The sequence below is a fragment of the Saimiri boliviensis genome, chromosome 6, assembly GCF_048565385.1.
Source record: "Saimiri boliviensis isolate mSaiBol1 chromosome 6, mSaiBol1.pri, whole genome shotgun sequence".
Taxonomy (NCBI): Eukaryota; Metazoa; Chordata; class Mammalia; order Primates; family Cebidae; genus Saimiri; species Saimiri boliviensis.
In genome coordinates, this window is record NC_133454.1 from 76830652 (window position 1) to 76854692 (window position 24041).

General features: G+C 40.2%; 1 protein-coding gene across 1 annotated transcript; it reads left to right on the forward strand.

Moving 5' to 3' along the window:
* Positions 1-18242: 18242 nt before the first annotated feature.
* Positions 18243-20300, forward strand: RBMXL2 (RBMX like 2). Its single transcript, XM_003920376.4, has one exon. It carries the CDS (start codon positions 18278-18280, stop codon positions 19469-19471), a length of 1194 nt encoding a protein of 397 aa, XP_003920425.3. The 5' UTR covers positions 18243-18277; the 3' UTR covers positions 19472-20300.
* The last annotated feature ends 3741 nt before the right edge of the window (positions 20301-24041 follow it).

Here is a 24041-nt window from a genome sequence, read left to right on the forward strand (position 1 = left end):
ACTGAAACACCTCAGTCTGGAGACTCCTGAAATCGCATCCAGTGGGAGTCCCAGGATTTTATCCCAGTGTGCCCCACTTTTCTAGGTGTCTTCTTACATTGTTTAGTTGGGTGTGGTGAATCAGCTCTCAGGTCCTGCCCTTCTGCTTCTCCTTCTGTGACCCTGAGCCAGACACCCTTGGAATTTGGCATGGGGCGCCTGGTAAGGGCGTGGACGCGGCTGCAAAGGAGTTGACTCCAATTCTGGTCTCCATCACCAGAGAAAGCTGGACGCTGGACAGCGCCGAGAGCCCGTAACCACTCGCGTTTCTCCCTTTAGTTCTAAGTTCTTTGCCGACAGGGTCAATTTCGCCAATGTGAGCCAGGGTCCCAATCTCTGAAGCCACTCTCCTAAAGACAGAAATGTATTCCCCAAAAGTAGATGCTTGCCATTCATTGAAGTCACTTACATATATGTGAATTAAGCAAAATATTAAAAGTCAACCAGTCTCTTTCATGCCGTTTGAATAAATGAGGATGTATTAGTCCATTTTCACGCTGCTGATAAAGACATACCTGAGACTGAGCAATTTACAAAAGAAAGGGGTTTAATGGACTTACAGTTCCATGTGGCTGGGGGAAGAATCTACTTATAGGAGAAATGAGGGTGGTTGTGGGCTCTTGGCACTGTCCAGGGTCCTGCTTTCTCTTGTGATGGAGAGACACGGTGGTTCACTCGTGCAATCCCTGCACTTTGGGAGGTCAAGGTGAGTGGATCATCTGAGGTCAAGTGTCCGAGACCAGCCTGGCCAACACAGTGAAACCCGTCTCTACTAAAAATGCCAAAATTAGCCGGGTGTGGTGGTGGAGGTGAGTGCTTGTAATCCCAGCTGCTCAGGAGGCTGAGGCAGGAGAATCGTTTAAATCCAGGAGGTGGAGATTGCAGTGAGTCAGGATCCCAACATTGCTCTCCAGAACTCAGTATAAAAAAAGGAAACAAATTAAGTTACATTAAATCATTAAATCTTTTAAAACCTAGAAGGGAACCAAATTGGGAGTCTCCCTCCCCACTGCTGATGAACTTGTGAGATAGCATAGAACCATGGGGTTGCTCCACATGTCTGGAATATTGAACCAGAACTCAACCCCTGAAGATAGCAGAAACAAAGTAAGGGTCCTAGGCCACAAGCACTTGGTTCTGCTTCAGGGAAATTTCCCTGACCTTTCTAGTTAGAGTCCCATTTAATTGTCTTGCGGACTTATACCCTGGAAATACAGGGATTTTCAAGACAGTTCTTTGTATTCTCCAGCTCTTCCTTGTCAGGACATAGCCCTATGCAGATTTTGGGGGTGGGTAGGGGAAGAAGGTGATTCCTCTTTCTCTTTTTCCATAGTGAATACATTTATCTTCTTCATCTTGGAGCTTTTCTGCCCCCTAAATTCTCATCTAGAGTCACCTGTTCCAGTTACTCTCTTGGAGGATACTGAGGCCAATGTAGCCAGTAAGAACTCTTTAGAGAATGCCCCCTCTTTTCCTGGTTCTTGTTCCTTTGGTGTACTCTTGCTGGTTCACCAGTATTCACACCTTCATTCATTCAGATATACCACAATTCTCTGCCATTAGTTGTAAAAGGAATAAAAAATATTGTGAGTCATTCTTTGTCATAATCACATAGAGAATAGTATATAAACCATAAAATATTCATCTACTTAACATATTTTTGCATGTTAGATATAAGTATACATTAAATTGTTATTTAATAATTTTTCAAAATGGTCTAAACTGTGGGTGTTAGAATTTATGAAGCCCATACGTGTTAGAACCCCTTTAATGCAGTTTACTTGGCAACTCTAGGTATCCTGGGGACCCCATTTGCAACTGGCATCTGAAGTGAGGGTAGCCTTATTGTGACTAAGCCCTTAAAATGTGCATCTGCACTAATTCCTGGTACTTCGTGTCAGAATTGAATTGTAGGACACATGGTTCGTGGCAGAAAATTAAGAATTGTTGTTGGAAAATGATACACTATATTTCCTTGATTACTGCAGTAGTCTCCCAGCCAACTTGAGGATTTCTACAACCCCTCAGGTTCAATAATTCACTAGAACCATTCACAGTACTCAAGGAAGAACTATACATTTTGTCATGAGCAGTTCAAGCTTAGAAATAACCAGGTCCATGCATATTTGTGTCTTTCCACAATGTCAGGCTTTTATTGATGCTATTTCAATTACAAATGCCACCTGGAATTCCCATGGAGACAATTATTCATAGTACTTCCTGTTTACTCCCTAGCCACAGCCATGGTTACACAGGTTCAAACCACTCCGTAAGTCAGTCAATATGGCAAACCATACATAATAGTACAGTTAATCAATATTCAAATGTTATAGGTTAAACATTCCACAAAAACCAAAATAACATTCATCACCGAGAGGGAAAAGAGATAGTGTAAGAGTTAAAGAAAGAGGAAAGGAACACGAAATGTGGCTTGACAGTAAAAAACAGGTTTCTTTAAAACCTGAGAGGTGCTCCTGGCCAATTGTGGTCAGAGGCACTTTCTCTTACAGACTAAGAGTATACATTGGTTTTAGGGTGAGGGAACTTATCACAAGCTTGGAATGTTTATGTGTGTGGAGAAGTTTATGGAATCTTGGAATCTCTCAGGGAGAAAGGGAGGTTATCTTAGGGCAGACATCTTTCTGGCCTGGAGGGGGGTTATCTCAAGGCTGGCATCTTCCAGGCTGGGGGGCGGGTTATGTCGAGGCTGGCATCTTCCTGGCCAAAGGGGGCTTATCTAGGGGATAGAATGCCTCTGATAGGGGAAGAGTTTGGAATGCTTCTGGTTGGAGATGTTATTTGTGATTTACGGTTATGCTGACCTTAGTCATTAAGCTAATGCTCTTTGGATTTAGGCGTTTTTTGTTTTGTTTTGTTTTGAGACGGAGTTTCGCTCTTGTTACCCAGGCTGGAGTGCAATGGTGCGATCTCGGCTCACCGCAACCTCCGCCTCCTGGGTTCAGGCAATTCTCCTGCCTCAGCCTCCTGAGTAGCTGGGATTACAGACACGTGCCACCCATGCCCAGCTAATTTTTTGTATTCTTTTTAGTAGAGATGGGTTTTCACCATGTTGACCACGATGGTCTCGATCTCTTGACCTCGTGATCCACCCGCCTCGGCCTCCCAAAGTGCTGGGATTACAGGCATGAGCCACCGCGCCCGGCCGATTTAGGCGTTTTGTTGTTGTTGTTGTTGTTGTTGTTGTTGTTGTTGTTGTTTTAGATAAACTTTAGAACGAGGGGCTTGTCCAAGTTGGCAGTGCTCCTGCTCTGTCAATCCAGACTCTATAGTTATAAAAAGGAGGAAGGACAGTGTGTTTTTTCTGGGCAGTTCCTGCTGATGAGAAGATGGAGAGTTTTCTGGTCTCTGGTTTACTGTAGGAGCAAAGCTGTCTGTAGACGTTTTTGGGTAGCTGTTTGTGAAATGGCCATGATCATATCAGTTAAAAATCTTGAAAAAGGTTAATTAGGCAGGGTAAGAACATTAGTTCCAGGCATAGTATTAGGAGAGGGCCCAGGAATGGGATGATGCATTGTCAGTAACAAATGCTCGGTGCTGCAAAGAAGAATCAACACTGAGACAAAAGATACCTCAGCAAGGGAAACTTACTTTCCACAGAACTCATGATGGAGCAATGGCAAGAGAACATTGAACAAAGGAGGGAAGGAGTTTTTATTTGTAATGCAGCTCGTCCCTGCTACTATGTCCTGTCTCCATTGGCTGGAGATGGACCGCACAACCTAATCTGAACCTGGTTTGCTAACTTGAAAAGTGCAGGAGTGTGGTTCTACCAGCTGAGAGTGCAGTTTCAATGGGAAGAGTCATTGAGACAGGAAGAGTAATCTGTAGAGTGAGTAGCAGATGTGGAATGTGGTCTCTATAGGTAAAGACCGGTGGGAAGTTTGTTTACCAGGGTGGGGGATACAAAGAGTAAGGAAGTCTGGCCTTGAAAGCAGGGATCAAAGAACAAGGACTCTGAGCAAGTTAACCCTTTGAAGAGGAACTCTTTTTATATCTAACAACCCATGCTATGGTTTTGTTCCCAAACCAAAAATTTATTTGGTTGTTTTGGTACTCCCTTAGCTTTTTAGCTCTTTAAGTTTTTTAGCAGTGTTTTTTACTAGGCCTGATTTGTTGCTATAGAAACATTTCTTACCTAATGAGAGGCAGAGGCACGTATTTAGAAAGGCCCGTGTGTTATTTTCTGTTAGTAACCATTATTCCTGCTATGACGGTAATAATTAAGCAAGATACTACAGTAACTGAGATTTTCTGTCTGATATTCCACCCTGAGGGTGCTGCAGTATATAGTCCTATTGCAAACAGTAGAGTGAGTAAAGCAATTCCCACAAGGGTGGTGTAATAAATAATTTCCATTAAAAAGTTTTAATATTTGGCTTGAAAGAAGAGGTAGGAATGACAAAAGTATTTGGTGAGGTAGGGCTGAGACTACGTAAGATGCGTAGTTCTCACTTAGTTACTTATGTTTTGTGATTTGCGGCTTAATATTTTCTGTTTCTTTACACTGATATTTAGAACTTTTTGGGGGGCTCTCAGGGGTTGGTGCCTTAGTTTTCAAGGATTTGACTTGAATATGATGTATTTAGGAGTTGATTCCTGCAACACATACCACCTTAATTAACCTGGGTTCTGTGGACTTACTGGACGTGGGGCAAAGGATTCCAGGTACCTTCAGTTATTAGTTGTCAGCAGCAGCAGCAGCAGCAAAGAGATTTTTTCCTGTGATGGTCGGGAGGCTCATAGGCAGTGCCTGCTGAAACATCTAGTTTTCTGTTTATAGGCCTTTAAGAAAGCACAGCTTATTTTGGAAACTTGTAGCCAGAAAAAATAGAATTTAAACAGTAGAAAATCATAAAAATAGAAAAACATTAGGCAATGCTAGAATTTAACAACAGGCAGTGCTATACTTTTTGAAACATGATTTTCTCTCTTCAGTTTTCCATTTTTATTAAAACACAAATTATGGTAGGACTGATGTGCTTTATTATACTTGGCTTAATTATTTGCATACAGTGCAGCAAGAATAATTATTTGTTACATAGGCCTTTTAAATTGGTTTTGATGGAACTTTGTTTCGTAGAAGGAATCTAAGATGATACCTATTTAAAGCCAAACTCAGCCATGGATTTGTGTCATCAAATAGCTACGAGTTGGTGAATTCCACTCCTCTTGAGATCCCGAGATAACTTGAGGTTCCCAGCCGGCTAGAAAGTGGCATTCTTTACTTCCCACAGATCAGAAACCCTGTACAGGGACTGTGCACACAAAATATGAGGCCTGTTTTCCAAGGGCTTTATTGGCTCCGTTAGTCAAGTTTGATTCCTTACAGGAAAGCACACCATTCCGTCAAGGCCTTGGTAAAATAACCAGTTTCTCCAATTGTGTCCTCTTACAAAAGAAAACAGATTCTTATTGCACTTATGCAAATAACTATATTGCCATAACTTAATGATACTCACAGTTTCCAAATTCTGGAGAAAATCAGAGAGAAACAAGTATGTTCCAAATTTTGTTCATGGGAGTATACTAAATTGCTAAAAGCTGTCAATAGCTCAAAAGAGACATTTCTTTGACTTTAAAAAGCAAAATGAAGGATTAGCAATATTTTAAGCAAAACATTTAAAAGATTACTCCAGTCTCCTATTAATTTAGCTGATGCAGTTAATTCCTGTCCCGCTTGATATTAATTAACATTTTAGCTCTTCAAAAGTCCTGAACATTTTTCCCTCTATTCTGATGATGCAATGTCTAAAGTTATCAGAAACCTGCATTTAAGAGCACCTGTTAGAGCTTTATAGCTGATTATAAAACCACCTTTTAAAGAGGACCAAAACAAGACAATTGTTTGTGGATGACAAAAAATTTTAGGGTAACCGTAGTTAAAGACACAGTTGACAAGGATATCTCTTACCTCTGTGGCAAACAATAATTTTAACATAACAATTATAATTATTGCTGATAATGTACACTGAAATATATTAGAATTATAGGAGTCCCCCATAACTTTGGAACACATGGAAATAACATATTTATACAAATATAGCCCAAAGAAAGCCAAACACCATTTTATATTTGACAATGCTTCCTGTATGATTTTATACCAATTGACCCAAACTTTATATTAGTGTGCTATTAATGTTAAACTCAATTTTAATAAAACCTTGTGGGCATATTTACCCAATTTTAATGTCTGACCATAAGGTAACATTTTTATAGACTCTTATCAACCCTTTATAATTTTTGTTAAAGAACAGGTTAGTGCTTTAAGAGAAACCTGTTGTGCTTTTACTTTAATGCTCAATTTATAGAAAAACAGGATGATACCCCTTAAACTTTAGCCAGTATGTTTACACACAGAATTTCCTTTACAATTAACCTTTCAAAACTTGCTTAAACCTTTAAAACAACTCCTTAACCATTTAATCTAGGTAAAACTCCACATTCTTATGCCTCCTTATAATCTTTTTACCAAAAGTATATTTTACTTTCCTTACACGCCTTGCACATAAACTGCTTCTTCAATGGTTTTAAATACATTTTACACTGTTAACTTTTAGCAACCTTTACCTTTGTTGAAAACCTTACTAAGTTTGGGATTTTAATTACGTGCTAGGTGTAGATCCTAGGACCTAGACAGAAGTGCAGATAAGGTCTGGTTTATTCCAACATTTAACTCCATGTGCCTTACGTTTTACCTAGCTGCAAATCAGGTAAGTTGTACAGCTAAGAGTAAGAATTATAGTGACATTTTATAAAGTATTCAGTGCATACAGTGCACTGAATTTTATAAATAAAATTATAAAAAGGGAATTTTATAAATTTCCTTTTATAAAATTTTTCATGACTTTCACAGACAATTTTGGACATACCTTAACTATTTGACTTGTTGTAAACATCCCTTTCTTTAAACAACCAGTCAATTTACTTTAGGACAAGACTTTACCACATAAGATTCTTTTTATATAAATTTCCTTTTCTTTAATATTAAAGATAACGGTTCTTTCCAAAAACAAACTTCCTTCATGTCTGTGGACCAGACTGCCTAAGAACACAAGATTAGAAGTTAGGATGTTTTACTAAATAGTTGAAGATGTAGCTATCTTCATTAAACCAATCTTAATGCTTCATTTATTAAAAAATTACACAAGCAAATATTATTTTGTTTGGGCTGAGTTATAGTTTTGTAGCCTCTATGCCAAATTTTGACTCCTTATACTGTGTGGCAGAGAGAAGTAGGAAATGCTTGATTAAGAAATGTGAACAAAAATGTATGCTGGCAACTCTTAAGACATTTCTAATCTTACTGTACCCGTAAGTTTAAAGCCATGTGAACAGAAAGGTTCCACAGCTTTTACTTTTTCCTTAAAATTTTGATTTACGTGCTTATTTTTCTAGGGCCAATTAATTAGACCTCTTTTAATAGATATTGCACGCTTAACAATTACATAGCCACAGAGACAACCAGAAGAAGTTTCAGCAGTGTAAGACTTTTTTTTTTTCCTGCTAATTTCCCAATTGGATTATTGGCCTTCAGGTGAGGCCCTTTAAAAACAGATCTAGGGACACAGTTTCTAGGGCCTAATAAACAAGTATGGCTGGAATACAAAGGCAGATTTGGAGAGGAACTTATTTACCTCTAATTCTAGGGGTTCCATAAGAATGATAGATTTTTCTCGAGACAGGATTTGTGGTGTCTTTTCTGTTTTCCCAAGGAGTCCTAGGCCACCGGAAGTTATTTTAGGGTTTTTTAATACATGCGCAAAGTGCCAAGACAGAGTGGAGAAAAGTAGTTCAGTTAACGGAGAAAAATCTTTTCCAGGAAAACAAGATTGATGAAGAGAAAAATATAAAGGCCTTTTAAATATACTTACAGCTTTAATTTATGACAAATCAGACATAGAGAAAGGGACATTAACCTGAGCAATGTCTGTATCCGCAGCCACCTCCCAGACAGCGAGAATGGCAGAGGTGGGTTTGAATGGGTAACAGGTGGAGAAGGAGGAGGAGTGGTGTTTGGGGCTGAAGGTGTAGAGGCAGGAGGGGCAACTAGGGCAGAGGGTTTGGATGGGCAGGGGCAGGCGCAAGGGGATAAGAATACAGAGGGCGTTCATCTGCAGGGTCAAAAGGAGTTTCAGAGTAAGGAGAGACCCAGGGAGGGTTTTTATTAAGAAGACAGATTTTATGAGAGGTGTAAGTTTGAACAGGGAGGGTTGGGATTTAAGGTTGAAGTAGAAGAAAGCCTGAATATAGAGAACATCTTGCCATTTGCCTTTCCTGGTTATAAAGTTGTTAAGGTTCCTGAGAACTTTCAAGTCAAAGGAGCTATTTTCAGGCCATCAGCTGTCATCATCTAATGTGTATTGGGTCCAGGACCCTTACAGTAAATGACTAAATGCTTAAGCCAAGTTTGGTGAGTTTGTGAAGGAGACAGGACAGTGGAGAGGGCTTATGAATGTGGGAATTGTTTGGCACCCATGTGGACTGGTGAGAAGAAGCCAAGGGTGTCTGTTTTTGTTCTAGGTGTCCCCAGACAGAAGACAAAAATCCAGAATCCTCTTTTAAAGAAGATGGTCAAGCTAAGAAGAAACTGGGCATCCCCAAGATTTCCTCTAGCTTAGTCCCGCTGGTCCTCCGAGGACTGAGACTGCTCACCTGACTTTTCCTGGGTACCACGAGAAAGCCGGCAGGGAAAGAAGGGTGAGTAGATCTTACCAGTCAGCTGGATTTGTGTCTGATGGATGTTCTGGTTGGAATTGGAAAGGACCTCTTGGACTGCAGCTGCACAAGGAAGAGAGAGAGGAAAAAAAGGGAGGATGAGGGAAAAGTGAAGTGAGAGAAACGATGGGGCAGGTGGCCAGAGACCCTTAGGATTCAGAAATTAACTCAGGATGAGCTGCCACTGCTTTCTCGGTTGCAGGAGAACCTCTGCCCCAAGCACCCGTCTCAGGTTTTGGCACAAAATATAAGAGTTAAAGAGGAAAGAAAACTAAAACGGCTTGGCAGTCAAAGACAGGTTTTCTTTAGTTAAAACCCGAGAGGTACTGCTGGCGATTGCCGTCAGAAGCACTTTCTCTTACAGGCTAAGAGTATATATTGGTTTTAGGGTGAGAGAGCTTATTACAAGCTTGGAATGCTTTTATGTGTGTGGAGAAGTTTATGGTGGAACTGGAATCTCCCAGGAGGAGAGGAGGTTATCTTGGTTGGGGCAGACATCTTTTTGACCTGGAGGGTGGTTATCTTGAGCCTGGCATCTACATGGTCAGAGGGGGCTTTTCTAGGGGATAGATAGCATGTCTCTGGTCGGGGAGGAGTTTGGAATGTTTCTGGTTGGAGATGTTATTTGTGGTTTATGATCATTCTGACCTTAGCCATTAGGCTGATGCCCTATGGATTTAGGTGGTTTTTTATTAGGTGAACTTTAGAGTGAGGGGCTTGTCCAAGATGATGATGCTTCTGCTCTGTCAGATAGGAGAAAGGGTTAATGAACCAGACCAGGGAAAGTGAAGAAGACAGAGTCCTGGTCTCGGTGGTCTGTTGGTCTTGCAAGGAAGAGTTTTTGACTGCAAGATGGTATCACTTAAGATGGCCATTTTGAGCTGCTGAAGGCCTAATCTTTTATAGTCACAGAGTCCTCTGATGAGAACAGATAGTAGAAGAGTGCTTGTTTGTGTCTTTATGTGGTTGGATGCAGTCTTTATTTTTTAAATTTGTATTAAATAAAACATCATATTCTTATTGCCAAAGTGTCCTGTGAAATATCAAGTGGAGTCTTTTTCTATGATGGAGTTAGTTAGGTCAAGGGTGCTCTATATACTTGCGATTACAGTTTATTTTAAAGGATAGAAAGGAACAGCCAGATGAAGAGGTACATAGGGCAAGGAAGGGGGAAAGGTGTACAGTTTCCATGCCCTCTCGTGCCACCCTCCCAGCACATCCATGTGTTCATCAACCTAAAAATTCCCTAAACCCCACTGCTTGGAGTTTTTCACGTGAAGTCTCATCATATATATCTGACTGATTAAATGATTGGCCATCAGTGATTAAATACAACCTCTAACTCCTCTCATCTCTCTGGAATTCAGGGCGGGAGGTAGGGCTAAAGTTCTAACCCTCCATTCACAGAGTTGGTTTCTCTGGTAAGCAGCCCCCATTCTAAAGTTATCTAGGGCCCCCATTATGAATAACCTCATTAGCATAAACTCAGGTATGGTCAAAGGGGCTCTTTATGGATAACAAAAGACAGTCTTCCCACTCAAGAATCTCCAAGGGTTTTAGAAGCTCTGTACCAGCAACCAGGACAAGGACCAAATATATATATATTTTTTGTTACATCACAGGTTACCCCTTGGTCTTTCACCATGGATTCTTTTTAGCAAAAGGATCACCTGTCTGAGCAGCATTTTGAGGAAGGAGTGTGGTATAGGAATAGGAGGCTTTTAACTCATTTTTCCAATTCATTTAACTATAGATATTGGCATTGTAATTTTTACCAACAATGCAAGTGTAAGACCAGATTACATTATGGTAGATGTAACTTGAAAAATAAAAAGTCAAAAAAATGCTGGCACTTTGCTAGAACCCCATTCAGTCCTTAATAATTAGTTCAGTCTTTTATCATACTGCATGAAAATGTCTCCTGGGATGAGGCCACTCCAGTTTGCAGGCTTCCATTTGATTCCACCTAGTTCCAATAGCAGGAGTGGTATCAGCAATAGATGGTTTCACCCTTTGAGGCATCAGATATAATTGAGTAAACGAAAATAACATCTTTTGCTCTGAGCGTCCTTCAAGGTGTTAAAGTACTATTGATTTTCCTCATTCCAGAATCCATTTTTTGTTTCTTTATCCTCATCTACCTTTTCTCCTTCTCTTCATTTATACAAACTTTACCACCTTTGGAAGGGACATTAGGTTCAACCACTGTGCTGGTCCGATTGCAGGCAGCAATACTAATCTAGCTAGTAACTCCCCATCAGTCCACTGCTATTCATATAGGTAGTGTTACATAGTTATAGAAATGGGCTATTTTTTACCATTAGACAATATAACTGTGTTCACGGTCAATCCTAATAGTTCTAGATGAAGTAAAGGCACAATCTGCTCCATCAGGCCTGTAGGATTTCTGACATAAAGTTTAGAATATAGCTATACTTTGTTGTTTAGGAATCGTCACCACCTCCAGCATTTGCAGTTGGAGCCTTGAGCCTGTGACCATGAAGTAGGAAAAGCAAAATTGAAGTGACATGGCAAAGAAAGAAGAAGTAGAGTCATCAGTCATCTTCCCTGCAGGAAAAAATGCATAGTCATACCAGTATCTTCTCTGACTCCCCATCTTGCTGATCTACCAGAAAACCAGGAATCTATCTAGTGGAGACACTCTTTCACTGTCTCCTTATTGTTGAGTGTGAGCACACATTCGTGAAGGCATGCAAGCCAGCTCTTCATGCTTTTATATTCTCCCATTTTAGGCAACTAATGTTTTAAATGCCCATTCCAGCTCTCTACCGAATTATTACATTACTCTGAGGAAAATATCTCTCTGCTCATTGTTGAAATTAGAGGTTGTGAAAGGTGTTCCTTCAGTCTGCAGCAATGATACTTAGTAGTCCAAATTGATGCAGTATCTTCTATTCTGGTTCTTTGACAGTTCTCTGAACATTTGCATCTATCATTGGGTAGGCAAAGCCAAGTCCAGAGTCTGTTCCCGTCAAAACCCACTCATAGTAAGCATCAGTCCCAGCTACCAGCTATGTTCAGGGTCTTCTCCCAGTGACTCCAACACCGTCATCTGCAGTGTCTGTCTCTTATTTTTGGAAGATAAAACCGGTTTTAGTGGTATTTTGTGTTTGAGAGGTACAACAGGAATATGTCTAGAGTTAATCCATCTCGACACTGCTGCAGGCCCCCAATGTCCACTCATTTCATGGACCCAGGTGGCCACTTCAAGCAAGCAAACTGGAATATCTACTAGTCAATTCCAGTCACCTGCTGAACCTACAAGTGGATTCTTCTGTTAGACATCAACATACCTTAATGGAGTACCAATTTACTCCTCCCCAGATTCCCTTGGAGATTTTCCTATCACCACTATTTAAAGGGTATGCTTTCAATAGGCAGTTTTCCATTTCTCTCTGTCTGGCCATATGGTCAAGCCATTGGTCACCATCCAAAAGGCAGTAAAAACTCAAGCAGGGGGTTTTATCCTTGTTCAATTCTTTGATCACTATAAGGAAAATACTGTAGCACATTATGTTGTCCATCAAACTGGTTTATTTTTATCTTCTTCCAACATAGAGGTGGCCTTCCAAATAGGATGTTGTCCATTCACCTTGAAACTGCTATCTGTAAACCAGACAACTCTCTGCTGGTCATGCGAGAACTATTCACAGGGTACTATCTAAATAAAAGAATCTGGCATCTCCTCACAATATTCCAAAGTCAGTCCTGGGGAAGAGTCTACCTACTCCCTTAGTAGTGTATTTCTATTTTGACATAAGAAATATATGCTTGGGTTCTGCTCCCAGTTACTGACACAAAGATCCTAAAACCTTTGGAATTTCTTGGGTGATACTCATACCCTTTGTTTTTATGAGGTGAGTCTCAGTGGGCTCTTGGATAGCTTTGGGATGGTGGCTGGTCACCAGAAATACCAAGCCATGATTAGAGGTGGAGAATTTTCAGCCCCACACCCCATCTTCCAGGGAAGGGAAATTGGCTAGAGATTGACTTAATCAATTGTGTCTATGTCATGAAGCCTCCATAAAAATCTGGAAAACACTGGCTTCGGAGAGCTTTCAGGTTGGTGAACACATTCACTTCCCAGAAGGGTGGCACGCTTCAACTTCATGGGTCAGAAGTACCTACGCTCTGGACCCTTCCAGACCTTGACTTATGTACATCTTCATCTGTTGTTTATCTGTATCTTTTATCATGATCTTTATAATAAACTGGAAACATGTTTTTCAGATTTCTGTGTACATCATAGCAAATTATCAAATCCAAGGAGAGGGTTGTGGTAATCCCCAATTTGTAGCCAAGTCGGGTAAGAAGTGTGGATGATCTAGGGACCTACTTTTTGTGACTGGTGTCTGAAGTTGGGGTTAATCTTGTGTAAATAAGCCCTTTGAGGTCTGCAATAATTCAGGCAGTTAGGGTCAAAATTGAATTATAGGACACCCTGTTGGTGTCCAGGAGCTGGAGAGTTGGTTGGTGTGGGAAAAATTATATTTAAATAAAATTTAATCTGTAGTAAAATACATACAACATTGTGTTCACCATCTTGATCAGTTTGGTAGTGTTAGGTGTATTCATATTTATTGTGGTAAAATACATAAAGCATTGTGTTCACCATCTTAACCAGTTTAATAGTGTTAAGTGTTTTCATATTGTTGTGCAACCGATCCCCAGAACTTTTTCATCTTGCAAAACTGAAACTCTATACTCATTAAACAGCAGCTCTTCATTTTCCCCTCCCTCTAGTCCCTGGCAATGATGTTCTACTTTCTGTCTCCCTGAGTTTAACTAGATAAGACCTCATATAAGTAAAATCATACAGTATTTGTCTTTTTGTGACTGATTTATTTCACTTAGCATAATGTCCTTAAGGTTCATCCATGAGTAGTCTATGTCAGAATTTCCTTCCTTAAAGCTAATAATATTTCATTGTATGTATATAGAATAGTTTCTTGCTATTTATGATGAATTGGTCCCAGGACCACCAAGAATACCAGGGATGCTAAGTCTTTAGACTACTGATAATACCTAATACAACATGGATGCTACAGAAATAGTTTTTATAAGGTATTGTTTATGGAAATAATTTTTATAAGGTATTGTTTATAGTTTTTATAAGGTATTTATATTTTTTATAGTGACAAGGAAATGAAGTCTGTACATGTTCAGTACATATACAGTGTTTTGTCAAATATTTTTGATCCTCAGTTGGCTGAATCCATGGATGTGGAACTCACAGATATGGAGGGCTGACTATGGTACATTTTTAAATTATCTGTCAATGGACACTTGCATTATTCCCACTTCTTGGCTATTGTGAATATTGTTGCTATGAGTGTGGGTGTACAAATATCTAAGAACCTGCTTTCAAATCTTTTGGTTAAATATCTATAAGTAGGGTGTTGAATCCTATGGTAATTCTATTCCTAATTTTTTAAGAACTGTCATACTGTTTTTAGTAGTGGCTATACCATTTTATATTCCCACCACCAGTAAACAGGGGTTCCAGTTTCTCCACATCATCACCAACACTTACTCTTTTTGTGCTTTTGACAATATCCTAATTGATGTAAGATAATAAGATTATTACATTTTCTTTAGTCACGGGGTGGGTTCAATTAATGTCCACGATTGAGCTAGTAATTGCCTCAGATGTAAATTCTCTACTTCAAAGTCCCTGTAGTTGTTCTGGGAGGCCCCCCAGGCTTTTGCCACAAGCCCCAATCTACCCTCTGCACAGGTCCCCTGAACAGATAATTTGTCCTTTCTAGTACTTCAAGTTTTATTCTATGCTGTGTAGGCTTGGACAAACTTACTCCTTTCTGTTTAGCAAATATAAGTACTATTGCTTAAAGGCGGAATTTATATAACTTGTGTTTTATAGTACTAGGTAGGGAAACATTCCCCAGTCAGACACAATATCCATTCCCAAAATACATGCAAAATATCTTCAGGTAAAAGAGACACAATCATTTCACATAAAGCCTATGCAAGCATTCCAATTTTTGCCCAAACTTTGATCTTGATTCTATATCATTTTTTTGCAGAACAGAGACCCTGTTTTAGGGGCCTGTGCAACCCCTCTCCCACAAAAATGGAAATAAAGGAAAATCTAGAGTTCTTGTAAGAGAAATTCCAGGCATCTAGCTAGCCCTGAGAAATGAAGTTAAGGAACTTCATCAAATTTCTTAAATGAATAAGGAACTTGATAAGCAAGAAAGTAATAGGAACTTAAAACAATAACTATGGAAGTTAGAGTCAGGAGATTTTTTTGTTCCCCTATAGACACTAAATATAACATCTTAACATATGTCCCTGAGTTGTCTTTCAGAAATCCAGATCCCACCAAAAAATTCCATGGCTAGGTAGACCTCAGATAAGAGGGACTGGTGACTCAACTCTGGCAACCCTTCTTTATTCTAAATTTCTTCCTGAGGGGCCTAGAGGGAGTCCCACCCAGGAGCCAAAACTCATTCCTTTCTGCTGACTGCAAATTCTCTTCCTTCACCAACTGCAAATCAGAAAATCTTTAAATCTACCTCTGACCTGGGAGACCCCCACTTCAAGAGATTTCTTCCTTTTGGGCCAATACCAATATGTAGCCTCCATGTATTGACTTATGATTTTGCCTGTAACTTCTGCTTTACTGAAATTTACATTTTTCCTTTAAAAAAACCTTTACCTGCAAGCCATTGAGAGGTCAGAATTTAAGAGTAGCTGACTGGTCTTCCTTGCTTGGAGCTCTGCAAATAAATGCCCTCCTTTTTCCTGCTGCAAACCTCAGTATGCATATCTGGTCTTATTGTGCCAGGAGAGCAGATTTCAGTTAGGTTTCATTAATAAATGGCACAATTGAACCCTCTGGAATCATGGAAGTGTTATAGATTTTGATGTACATCATGGTTACATGGATATACACAGATGTAAAAATTAAGCAGTAAACTTGATTTTATAAGTAAATTTACAAACAGCATTTTTAAGTTAGCATTCAATAAAAACATTAAGGGCAGTCTTTCAAAAAAAAATACAAATAGAAGGCATAACTTCTTCATAGTAGAGGAAAAAGAAACAAAGACAAATGACTACCGAAAAAGGGAAGAAGGATGAAAAAAAGAAAGGCATGGTTGATGGCAAAGATTTAGGAAGAAATTGCAAAAGCACTGAAAGATATAAGCATCGCACAAAACAGACTAAGATAAAAAGGTTTTTATGAATAATGATCATTACATAAAAAATGTATTTACCAGAAATCCATAGCAATTCTCATTTTTTTATATATCTCACCATATTACCTTAAATTACATGAAGCAAAATCCAGACATAAACACAAAGAGAAATTTACAAATCCACAATTATGAGAAATTTTAAGAGCATTCTAGTGTTTGCCAATTCTATCAAATAAAAAATAAGTTAGAAAGGGGAAGATTTAAATATTACAAAATAAGAAAAAACTTCATCCAACATTTAGAGCATACCATTTCTGCTCAGTATATATGGAACATTAATTATACCATATTTAGGTCACAAAGTAAGTCTCAATGAAAAACAATGGATCTCGTACAGAGCATATTAAAAAATAACGAAAAGGCACATATGTTTGAAAATTTGCAAACATACTTCTTTATAATTTATGAACCAAAAAAGAAATAATAAAAATAAGAAAATCTTAGGAACTGATCAACAATGAAAACAACATGTATTACAGCTCAAGGCATGATATTAACCAGTACTTAGAGAATAAATTTTAAACTTAAATATAACAATTAGAAGCAACATTTTTAAACCCTTAATGTGTTAAGTGCCTTATGTAAAAAATTAGAAAAAAATGATTTAAACTACAAATCCAATAAATGTAGAAAGAAAATAGACAATAGCACCATATAAAATTATTTTAAAAAGATTAGCAATATAAAGAAGAAAGAAAACTTCTAGCAAGACTAGTCACAAAAAAAGAGAAAACAAAACAAGGCACAGCTATAGATAAAATAAATTTGAAAATGTAAACAAAATAAATACATTCTTAGGAATGTGTATCTTGAAAAAAAGTCAAGAGAAAATTATTAAAAATCTGGATAGACTCAAAACTAAAATAAATTGAATCATTAGTTAGTTAAAATATACTTAAAACACAAGCCCAAATGGTGTTTGTAAATAAAACATGAGCAAACAAAATTTATCAATTTTTAGAAAATGAATACATTCCTTGGAAATGCAATATTTTAACAATAAAAGTCTGTTACTATATTTCATCACATGAACGGATGTGATGCGTTTAACTTCCATTCTGGCATGCTAAAAAAAATTCTAACACTTTAAAATTGTTTCCACTAAAGTCAGAAATAACATAAAAATGCCTGCCTTCACAAACTCTTTCAAATTTATACACCTACTGCAATAAACCAATATAATATATATGTGTTATATAGACTTCTCATGACTGTGGTAACTTTTCATCATAGCCTTTGAAAAATGTATACCATTTTTGAATAAATAGCCCCTAACCACATTAAATCAATACAGTAAAGAAAAATGGGTTTTAGATATTACTATTTCAAGCAAAGATAAGCTCATTAATTTACTTTTCATGCTTACTTCTCTATTCAGAGAATATCGTATGGAACAAACTTGAATTACGTAATTTGCTTGGAGGAACCCAGAAGGTTGTGCTATGCCAAAGTGTACTTACTACTTCTTTCCAAGAAAGCACGCTGGGGTGAAGGAGTAAAGGCTTGCTTGTTATGCTTGCTCAGGGGCTACTTTGATGACTGTGCAAATGCTCTCATGTTTTGCCTAAAGGTGACTTTCTGTGCTACACCCTTTTTAAAAACGGCAGTTTGAATACAATATGTTGAGGGTTGAAAAACTGAAGAAAACACAGCAGAAGGGGGAAAAAATGGTGCATCCAAAAAGGCTCTCTCCTTTGGCCTCCGCCAACCAACTCCCAACTAGAGTCTTCTCTTCCCCTTTAGCAAGTGCACAAACATTTTATATTAATTTTATGTACAAACGCCATTTTTAAACTTGCAAACTGTTACTCTGTTTTTCAATAATTGAAAATTGATTTTTTTAACTTAATAAATGTAGTAATTTAAAAATTTCATACTTTTTTTTTCTGTTTAAAAATAGTTTGGGCAACTTAGGTTGGGGTCATTATCCTTCTTCTCATAAAAAGTAATAGAAAAAGTTTTTTCCCACCTAACGGCTTTTCCTGGAGCCCCAGAGCTTTCGGAGAGCCACGAAAGCCGTTAAGCCCGGGTTAGGGGAGCAGGAAGTTAAAGACCGAAGGGAGACACGGAACTGCCAATCTTCCCGACGGCGGACCTGCCCGGCCGGCCAATCACAGGCCGGGGGGAGGGGGCGCGCCCGGGAGCCACGCCGCGCTGCGGTTCCGGAGCCTCCGCCACTCGCGCCGCCCGACCGGTGGGAGCCAGCCGCCAGGAGCGTGCCCGCCCGCCGCCGCCGAGCGACCGTTTGACCCGCAGCCATGGTTGAAGCGGACCGCCCAGGAAAGCTGTTCATTGGGGGCCTCAACCTCGAAACCGACGAGAAGGCCCTCGAGGCTGAGTTTGGCAAGTACGGCCGCATCGTCGAGGTGCTCCTGATGAAAGACCGAGAGACCAGCAAGTCGAGGGGCTTCGCCTTCGTGACCTTCGAGAGCCCCGCAGACGCCAAGGCCGCCGCCAGAGACATGAACGGCAAGTCCCTGGATGGTAAGGCCATCAAGGTGGCCCAGGCCACCAAGCCGGCGTTCGAGAGCGGCCGGCGCGGCCCGCCGCCCCCTCGCAGCCGCGGTCGCCCGAGGTTCCTGCGCGGGACCCACGGGGGCGGCGGCGGCGGCGGCCCGCGCGGACCCCCCTCCCGGGGCGGGCCCGATGACGACGGCGACTACCCGGGGGAGTTCGACCCGCGGCCCTCCAGGGCCCCGATGCCCATGAAGCGCGGGCCGCCGCCGCCGCCGCGCAGGGCCGGCCCGCCGCCTAAGAGGGCCGCGCCCTCGGGCCTGGCTCGCAGCGGCGGCGGCGGCGGCGTGCGCGGGAGGGCCCCGGCCGCGCGGGGGCGGGACGGCTACTCGGGCCCGCCGCGCCGGGAGCCGCCGCCGCCGCGCCGCGCGCCCTACCTGGGCCCGCGGGAGGAGGGCTACTCGTCCAGAGAGGGCTACTCCAGCCGCGACTACCGCGACCCGCGGGGCTTTGCCCCCTCGCCCCGCGAGTACGGCCACCGCAGCTACGGCCACTCCGGCGCGCGGGACGACGGCCCCGTGAGAGGCTACGGCGACCGAGACGGCTACGGGGGCCGCGACCGCGACTACGGGGACCACCTGAGCGCGGGCTCCTACCGCGAGCCCTTCGAGAGCTACGGAGACCTGCGCGGCGCCGCGCCGGGCCGGGGGACCCCGCCGTCCTACGGAGGAGGAGGCCGCTACGACGAGTACCGGGGCTGCTCGCCCGACGCCTACAGCGGCGGCCGCGACAGCTACAGCAGCACTTACAGCCGGAGCGAGCGCTACTCGCGGGGCCGAGACCGCGTGGGCAGGCCGGACCGGGGGCCCCCTCTGTCCGTGGAGAGGGGCTGCCCTCCGCCGCGTGATTCCTACAGCCGGTCGGGCCGCAGGGTGCCCAGGGGCGGAGGCCGTCCAGGAGGCCGCTTGGAGAGAGGGGGAGGCCGGAGCCGATACTAAGCGGGAACTGACTTGGAAGCGAAAGTCCCTTTTCGAAGAAACTAACAAAAAGAAGAATCTGTTGTGATAACTACCCAAGGACTAGTAACTACCCAAGGAAGAGTTGTTCTTACGCTTTAAAAATTTTCTGTTAAAATCTTCTCCATTTTTATGTTTTTCGGAGCAAAATCTTAACATTCATTTAGTTTTGGAGTTGTTAACGTTTCTTTCAACAAGCTCATGTTAAAAGTCTATGAACCTGAGTGCTAGTCTTCTTATATTTACAAGTAGAACCTCGGTTAATGGCTTCTTCCCTTGTCATTTTTCCCGATAAACGAGGCAAACAGTTCTAAGATATTTCGTAAACATCCGCTCACCTAAGATGGAAAAATGGATCATTCTGCTCATTTAAAGCAACTAGATTTTGGGTGGCGAATGGGAGGGATTGTTGTATGCTACTCTTAAGATTTCAAGATATCTTTCAAACTGAAATCTCTGTGTTCCCAGTATTAAAAACCAAACAAACCGCAGTAACAACACAAATGATTTAAATCAAATGTTTATATTCATTCAGTAAATTTGAGAAGCAAATGGATAATGTTGGCCCTATTTTGCCTTTGCCTTTTCTTTGGGGATCTACAGGATCACCTGTTCTCTCCCAAAAGTAGTAGTTATGTTTTGAACAAGAGTGGAATACTGTATTAAAGATTTGGCCAACCAACCACAAAGCTGCTGAAAACAAGCAAACCCCAAATTCTTCAATTGATAGCATTTATTTTCACCACCAACTAATTACTAAGAAACAAATAGAAAATAAACCAATGGTGGATTTGGGGACCATAATGGTTTCCATTCCTAATTCCAAGCCACTTGCCCTTGGCTCTAGAGCCAGCCACTGAGTTCTGTGGAGAGAATTGAGCTGCTTCCTTTAGGGGTGAAGGAATCAAAAGAGCTCAGGAGCAAAGGCCAGAGAATCCCTGAAAGAGCTTGGCATTTCAGCCTCTGAGGATCTCAAACTGGCATGAAGGGGCTGGTCTTCCTGTCCACAAAAGGCAGGATTGAATGGATTGTTTCTTAGTTTTAAGGTGGGGAGAAGGGCTTGAGCAGAAAAAAAGTCTCGAAGATGTGTCAGGAGGAGCACGTTTCCTCTTTTAAACAAACATATTTTCCATTCAGCACCTGTGGATTTCCCAGTTTATCTGTGAGAAGGGTAATTGTGCAGTCAAGGGACTCTAGCAACCAGAGAAAGAAGGATCAGGTTAACGATTAGAAGCCATGTTCAGTGTAATAATTGCTGGAGGAAACAGATGAACAAGTGAACAACAACAAAAAGTACTTAAAGGGATCTGAATGCAACACATTCACATACACAGCTCTTAAAAATATCATTTTTTGACAAAATAATAGGCGCATTAAAGGAGAGTACACACTAGTGGCTCAGAAGACCAAATGCAAGAAGTAGTTCAAAAATGATCCAGGGATTAATCTAGCAAAAATGTGTAAGATCTTTATGGAAGAATTATTAATCTTTATTAAAGGACATAAAAGAACTGTAAGTGGAGACTGATATGCTCATGGTTGGGAAGACTTTATTATAGCTATTCTCAGCCTCATCAATTAATTTGGAAAACCAATACAACTTTAAATGAAGTCACATGATTTTTTTCACACAGCTCCCCTCCCCTCTTTCCTAATAACATTTGTGTTGATCAACGATGGAATAATAAAAGATTTGGTAAACCAACCACAAAACCAAAAAAATCAATAGCTTCATTTCACCACCAACAAATTATTAAGAAACAAATATTTAGAAAAGAGACATTAATGGGAGATATAGCTAATCCTCAAATTTGCATGGTGGATTAAAGAGCAAGAAAAGCCAAATCGATTCAGAAAAACAGCTGTTAGGAAGGAGTCATCCTACAGACACCAAGACTTATTATAAAGCTCTAGCAATTTAAGTGTATGATATCAACAAACAAGGATAGGCAGACCAATAGACCAAAACTGTTATCCTAGATACAAGTCCACGTCTGTCACAATGTATGACAGCGGTAGTTTTAAAAGTTATTGGTGGCAAAATGAACTTCCAAAAAAAAAAAAAAAAAAAAAAACAACTGTTAAAAGATAAAGTGAGATTCCATAACAGTATACACAAAAATGTATTCCAGATGGTTTGAAGATGTAAATGTGAAGAGGAAATTTTTAAACAAGAAAATGAAGAAATGTATTCACCACATTGGTGTCAAGAACGCCATATTAAGACAAAAAGCACAAACTTACAAGGAAAGTGCTGATAAAAATTTCCACATTATTATTAAGGTATTTTTATGACAAAAGTCACTTAACAAAGTGAAATTTCAAGTTATAAATTGGAAGAATATATTTACATTGAAATGACTTCCAAAAGAATGCTTAAAAATCAGTAAGAAAGAAAAACCAGAAAAAAAAAAACGAGCAGAGGACTTATATTTCTGGCAGATGTATAAATTGATACAATCATTTTGGAAATAATTTTAACAATGCCTAGTAAAGTTGGAGGGTACATACTTTACGACCCGGAAATTCCATTTCAAGGAATGGACTTAGAGAAATTTGCACATGTTCACAGGTGATATGCACAACTTTGATCAGTAAAGCACTCTTTGAATGTTTAAAACCTGGAGTGAATGAACTGAGATTTACTCCTATGGCAAAGCTCAGTGTAGAAGCTAACATGAATCAGCCAGGTCCACATGTATCATTATGGGTAAATATCAAAATATTAATATTTGGTGAAAATGCAAATTGTGTGAATTTGGCTATAGTAAAAAACAAAATAGGATGTGAATAATAGCATGAAAAATCAGGATAGGAGGAAAGGAAAAAGATGGGATGAGGAGTGGGCTTTAGCTGAATAATGTTTTATGTCTTTAAAAGTGGTGGCTATTAAGCAAAACTGACAAGTTTAGCATCTTAAATTTCAGTGGTCTATCCCATCTCTTACTCTGTGCATCTCTTAAAGCTCCAAATGAACAAGAGATTCTGTGCATCTCTTCTATAAGTTCAAAATATTTTATATAAATTTTAATATTAAAAATAGAGCTTAGCATACCACCTAGCATCTACCCAAAAACGTTTGTTATTAATATCCTGAAACTCAGATGCAACACTCCTGTCTTGGCAATGATTCTTTCTCCTGGTTTTCTTCTTTCATCACTATGGGTGATGCCTTATTCTATTTTAATTAGTTTTTAAAACCTTTGTATCCTGGACTGTGCCCATAGCTTGTTTACCATAACCTCAAGGGTAGAACCTGCAATATCTGAGAACCAAATCTTAGAGAAAGGTGCAGTTTTTCCCTTTGTTGTCTGTTTTGAAGTGTAATAGCGAAGAAGAACATTTTCCAATCAACAGCTAAGCTGTTTCTGAAGAGTAATCTCCTGAATATTGAAACTATTAATAACTTAAAGTATTAATATTTGGAAAATACTCACTGGAGTTCAATGAGTTTAAGAGATTATAGCATACAAAGGTTGTAGATCTCTCATACATATGTAATTCAACAGTCCCAATATTTCTTTACTGGAAATTAATTTATTAGACCTATCTTTTTAGGAAAGTATGCCAGAGGTCTAGTCAGTTGAGAACTCTTTATAATGACTTTCATACTGATGAAAGAGAGAGCTTATCACGTGTTTTCCACAACTCACCCACTGAGTAAAATTTAAGGAATTTGTATCTCAGTGAAAACCTTTATATTTTCTATCATGTAGTATTCTCCACTTACTCCTAAAACCCCATCTCCTTCATATTCCCTTCCAAAATGGTTTCAGGAGTGTTCAAATTGTCCATGTGGCAACTGACAGCATTACTAACTCCCCGCAAGGCGAGGCTTGAACATCTTCTGTTTCTGATTAGGACCTGAATTCTACTGTGGCTCCTGGGACTATCTTGAAGAGTGCTAGAGGTGGACCAGGCGCAGGGGCTCACACCTGTAATCCCAGCACTTTGGGAGGCCAAGGCAGGCAGATCACAAGGTCAGGAGTTAAAGACCAGCCTGGCCAATACAGTGAAACCCTATCTCTACTAAAAATACAAAAAAAAAAAAAAAAAAAAAAATCCAGGCATGGTGTTGCATGCCTGTAATCCCAGCTACTCAGGAGGCTGAGGCAGAATTATTTGAACCCAGGAGGCGGAGGTTGCAGTGAGCCAGGATTGCGCCACTGCACTCCAGCCTGGGTGACAGAGCGAGACTCAGTCTCAAAAAAAAAAAAAAAAATATATATATATATATATATATATATATATATGTATGTATAATATAGTGCTAGAGGTAGATTTTTTTTTCTTATAGGGCATTAAATAGTTCCCTTTTTCCCCTTGCTTCAGGCCAGGTAAGAGAGAAGGCTTTCCCACTAGTATTCCTCCTAACTGGGGCCTCTAACGTTTAAACTTCATATGGTTTCCATGACCCCTCCCTTTTAACCTTTACTTTAAAAGTGATGTGACTTTCCTTCTTTTCCTCCATATTAATGTTCTTTTTGGGGACAGTTACTATGTTCTGAAAAATATTTTCCTCTTTAGGATATATTTTAGAACTCATCAAAAA